The following is a 5,000-nucleotide window of genomic DNA, read 5'->3' as shown; positions in this document are numbered from 1 at the left end:
GTCAAAAAACGTACTGCAACTATGCTGCTCATTGAAACTGGGCTGCCTATTGCCCAATTTGATCTTTACATGAAAGTGTACTAAGCAATAAACAAATATTTTCCAGTATGGTCCAAGTAGAGTCATTTTTGCAGCTAAAAATGGCTATTTCTGGAAATTCAAAATGGCGGACCATGGAGAAGATCCCCCTTTTCATGTATGAAAAGTGCAATTTTTCCAGTCATAATGAATACTTAGAATTTGATGCTGGTGGTAAGTATTCATGAAAAAGGTAACATTAGTGAATGGGCAGCATGACTTCTGGAAATAAACAACTAAAAATCTCACACAGTGTCCCTTTAAGTACAGAGTATTACAAGAGCACCTCAGCCATGGAGTGAGACAGAGAGTGGAAGGATGGGATTCGAATCATCAGCAACCCTCTGATCTAAAGCCTGGCCTAACCACAAGCCTACGGCTTCCCACTATCGGGCGAATACACCAGCGGCGACAAGACTAAGCGACAGATAATGGCTGGACTGTGCAGCAAGAGCGATATGAGCGATAGAAACGACAGAGTACTGTATGTCCGTAAAAAGCAGAATGCAAGCATTCCAACATTCCCAGCGGCTGTGGCGGATGTCACCGTAATGCATCATAGCTAATTTGCATAATATTTGCTCAACTCCAACTACAAAATGACGCTCAAGTCGCTCGAATGGCCTAGTCATGCGAATCGCTTTTGTCGCCCACGACTCAATACAAAGGCTATGTCTCAAATCACGCACTTGTGTCAGTGCACAGAGGTCTTTAGTGCATAGTGTCGTGGAAAATTTTGAGCACTATGCACTGTGCCCTCGCTGGAAGTGACGGCTGAACATGACATTAGCTCGGCAAAATATGAGTTGGCTACTGTTGACAATGCACAGCGTCTGGTGCTTGTATTTCCATTTCCTTCACCCCAAAGGACAACAATCACACATACAATACTTTGGTTGGCATGACAAGGTTGGTGTCTCATCAATATTACTTACAGAATTAGGAGACTGTTGACCAAACTCTTCTACTGAACTGAATGCCACATTTCCTCCGTGTCATTGTCAACATGGCCGCCGTTTAGTGTGTGCAGTGTCCATCATTCAAGCACTGCATTTTTCCACCATTGTTAGGGGATCATCCTGGCACTTTCAGTGCACTGGTTCAACTGAAATTTTCAGCGTGAGCGCCCTAGGCACTGAAACACAGTGCCTGAAGTGCACAAGTGCGTGATTTGAGACACAGTCAAAGTCAATTACTTCCGGCGGTAGAATCGCTCAAGTCGCGCTTGGTCTAATCGTGCCTTTAGTCATCACATGACTAATACACATTAACACCAGAAGCCCGCTGATCATCAGGTCATTAGAGATGAGGTAGACCTGATGCATTAACAACATTAGCCATCAGGTCATCGGAGATGACTTAGAATGAGCCACAGGACACTTGATTCCCCTGAATCTGGATCACTCTGATTAATAGCTTCACATTAACAGGAATCAATACTTTGTGCACACCTGAAAGCCTAGTCAACCATTGCCACGAACACAAACACCAAACCAAGTAGTATACTACACACACACACACACACACACACACACACACACAAACACACACACACACACACACACACACACACACACACACACACACACACACACACACACACACACACACACACACACACACACACAACACACACACACACACACACACACACACACACATACCACACACACACACACACCACACACCACATACAACACAAACACAAACACAAACACAAACACACACACAAACACAAACACAGTTGCGGACACTATAGGCCCCACTGACCTGCGCTGCCAGTGCTGGGGGGTCGCTGCTGCTGCTGTCCCGCGGCCGCCACCACGTTCCTGTGCAGGGAGGCCTGCGGGGGGGACAGCATGCCGCTGTCACTCAGGGAGGCGGTGGCCGCGGCCAGGGCCTGGGAGCCCAGGGAGGCCGCCCCCGGGTTGTAGGACATGGCGTTGTGGTTCGACACCGGCACCGTCACGTGCATGGAGAAGTTCTGCTGGGGCAGGCCCGTGGGCTGTGGAGAGAGGGGGGGGGGGTGTGGAGAGGAAGAGAAGAAGAAGGGGGCAAGAGATGTTGGAGGGGAGGAAGACAAAAGGAATTGGGGAGGAGGATAGAAGAGCAGATGTGGAGGAGGAGGAGGAGGAGGAGGAGGAGGGGGAGAGAAGAAGAGTTGTGGAGAGGAAAAGGAGAGAAGAAGCGATGTGGAAGAGGAGGAGAGGAGAAGAAGAGGTGTGGAGGAAAGGACAAGAGATGTGGAGAGGTATAAAAGAAGAGATGTGAAGGAGGAGGAGGAGGAGGAGGAGGAGTGAAGAAGAGATGTGGTGTGGAATAGAAGAAGAGGGCAAGAGACAGACAAAGAAGACAAAGGGATATGAGAAGGAGGATAAAAGAATGTGGAGGAGGAGGGAAGAAGAGTTGTGGAGAGGAAAAGAAGAGAAGAAGAGATGTGGAGGGGAATAAAAGAACAGATGTAGAGAAGGAGGAGGAGGAGGAGGAGGAGGAGAGAATGTGGAGGGGAAGAGAAGAGAGGAGGAGATGTGGGTGGGGGTTGGGGGATGGGGGACGTGAGGTGGAGATACACGAGGAGAGGAACAGGCAGAGTGAAGTGGAGGAAGAGGAGATAGGACAGGAGGAAAGGTGGAGATGTGGGGCAAGGTAGTGGAGAGAGAGGAAGAAGGATACATAGACGAAGAAGGCGAGGAAGGAACATGGGGCGAGGGGGGGGCGTTAAGAAGGAGGTAGGGGATTTGAGGAATTAGGAGACGTGGGGAGAGATAGGAGGAATGTGTGTGAGAAAAGGAGGAGAAAAGCAGGAGGAGTTGGAGGAGGAGTTGGAGGAGCAGAGAAAGAGGCGGGTGATGATGGGGGAGAGGTGGAGGAGAGGAGAGATAGAGAGAGAGAGACAAAAGTAGGCATCAGATATTGGCAGGTCAGACCTGGCGTTGGGCATGGAGCACAGTCTGGTGGCATACGTACTGTAGGTATAGACACACCACCAAGTGCCACACTGGGTACAAAAGTGGGGCAGGAACTATTGTTCCGAAACACACTAGTTCAGGCCATCATATTCATTCTTCCCCCGTTCATTTACATTATTACATTACATTGCATTTGTCAGACGCTTTATAACCAAAGCGACTTACAAAGGAGGGCATCATTTAAAAAGCAAGGACCTGCAACAAATAGCCCAGTTGGGACCAAAATAAATAAGGGTGGGGAATGTTCGCCTTCATGAGTCTCCTTGCCTGAACAATACAACGTGTGTCCGCAACATTGCCCCCCCATAATAACGCTGTTTGTACACCGAACGGCCATTCAGGGAGCGCCAGACAGCCCCTGGGCAGGGTGCTTTAATGCAACAATAGGGGGAAAGCTGGAGATGGATGGCCCGCTGGAGGAGCCTCATCTCGGGGGAGAGACCTGCTGTTTCACCTCCACCCGGGCTGGCCCACAGGACCACAGGACCGGCCCGGACCGGCAGCCTGCCAAGAGCAGAGAGCTGCGGCTCACAATTACACTGTCGGGGGCAGTTAGGGGGCAGCAAGGGGGCAATAAATAGTTCCGCTACTACACCCCCACCAAAAAACAGCTCTCTGGACACTGAACATTATAGCACAACAGAACATAACACAGGCAATATGATACACACAGTACAGTGCAGTGTATATACAGAATACATGTGCAATTGGGTACATTTCAACAGGGCCATGCAAAAAAAAACAATTATCAGTCAGTGCAATGTCTTACCAGCTTAACCAATGTGGCCTTGGGGTAGTCAGCATGGCACTGTGCAGCGAGATATAATTGCATACAGCATTGGTTCTTAACCTGGGGTGCGGGCACCCCCTGGGGGTGCGCCAGAGATTCCAGGGGGTGCAGATAATTTTTATTGTGTTGAGGTTGTGACCAAAATCCTTCTTGGGAACATTAAAATTAGGCCAAATCAAAAAAATTAAAACATGTTTTGGTCCCCATTTTAACTCATTAAGGCAGAAGTTTGGGTTGGGGGTGCACGGCTTGTCTTGTGAACCAGTAAGGTGTGCTTTAAGAAAAAAAGGTTAAGAACCACTGGATTGACACTGGCACTGAGCGTACGGAGTAATTTGGCTACCTTGGAGCCGTCGCGCTCCCCATAGCAGGTGCACATGTGAATGGGGGACAATGGAGGCTTGAGGAGGAGGGCTGAGGGATCCACTGGAGTGAATGAGATCTAATTGAGTGCCAGTGGCAAAGTGAGACATACGTAGTAAGTTAACACTACACATTAAATGCTCCAGCGCAAATTCGATAGACAGTAGGACCCAATACACTCACTATAGTTCTAGATATCGCACACTGAATAACTGCTGCTGCTGCTGCTTCGGCTGTACAATGCTGACCACCCAAAGGGTGGAGGCTAGAGAGTGAGAGAGGTGACGAGAGGGGTAAAGGTGAGCTCACTCCATTCGCACACACGCAGCACAGCCACACGCCACACAGTGGGGCAGTTAGTGCAGGGGGTTTATTAGTGTGTTAATGCACAAAGGAAGGAGGCCGTCTTTGTGACCGTTTATAAAGAGGGAGAGAGAGAGAGAGAGAGAGAGAGAGAGAGAGAGAGAGAGAGAGAGAGAGAGAGAGAGAGAGGGGAGCAGTAAAAAGTAATAATTTTGGCACTCTGGTTATGGTTGACCACCCGCAATAAGATCACTCTTGTCTCGGCTCTGTTACCATACAGAAGGAATAAGCTAAGAATGAAATACTATTTGCATGGCAGCATGCTCTGCTGATGTGGCTGGGAAGACTAAGCTATGATCTGGGGTCTGCAGGAGCTGTGTGTGTGTGTGCGTGCGTGCGTGCGTGCGTGCGTGCGTGCGTGCGTGCGTGCGTGCGTGCGTGCGTGTGTGTGTGTGCGTGTGTGTGTGCCGTTATGTTATCAGACTGCTGGGCCACTA

General features: G+C 49.3%; 1 protein-coding gene across 8 annotated transcripts in view; it reads right to left on the bottom strand.

Moving 5' to 3' along the window:
- The window catches only part of mef2aa (myocyte enhancer factor 2aa), a 184,772-nt gene that overhangs the window by 45,268 nt on the left and 134,504 nt on the right, over positions 1 to 5,000 (bottom strand). For all 8 annotated transcript variants that reach the window (XR_010034640.1, XM_063197480.1, XM_063197476.1 and 5 more), the window contains exon 6: positions 1,849 to 2,083. Coding sequence is in view for 7 of the 8 variants with exons in the window: in XM_063197480.1 (XP_063053550.1) it covers positions 1,849 to 2,083 (235 nt within the window). In the remaining variant the exon portion in view is untranslated. The remainder of the gene's footprint in view (positions 1 to 1,848; positions 2,084 to 5,000) is intronic.

This window comes from Engraulis encrasicolus, chromosome 4 (assembly GCF_034702125.1).
Source record: "Engraulis encrasicolus isolate BLACKSEA-1 chromosome 4, IST_EnEncr_1.0, whole genome shotgun sequence".
NCBI classification, from domain to species: Eukaryota; Metazoa; Chordata; class Actinopteri; order Clupeiformes; family Engraulidae; genus Engraulis; species Engraulis encrasicolus.
This window is presented reverse-complemented; position numbering and strand designations above follow the sequence as displayed.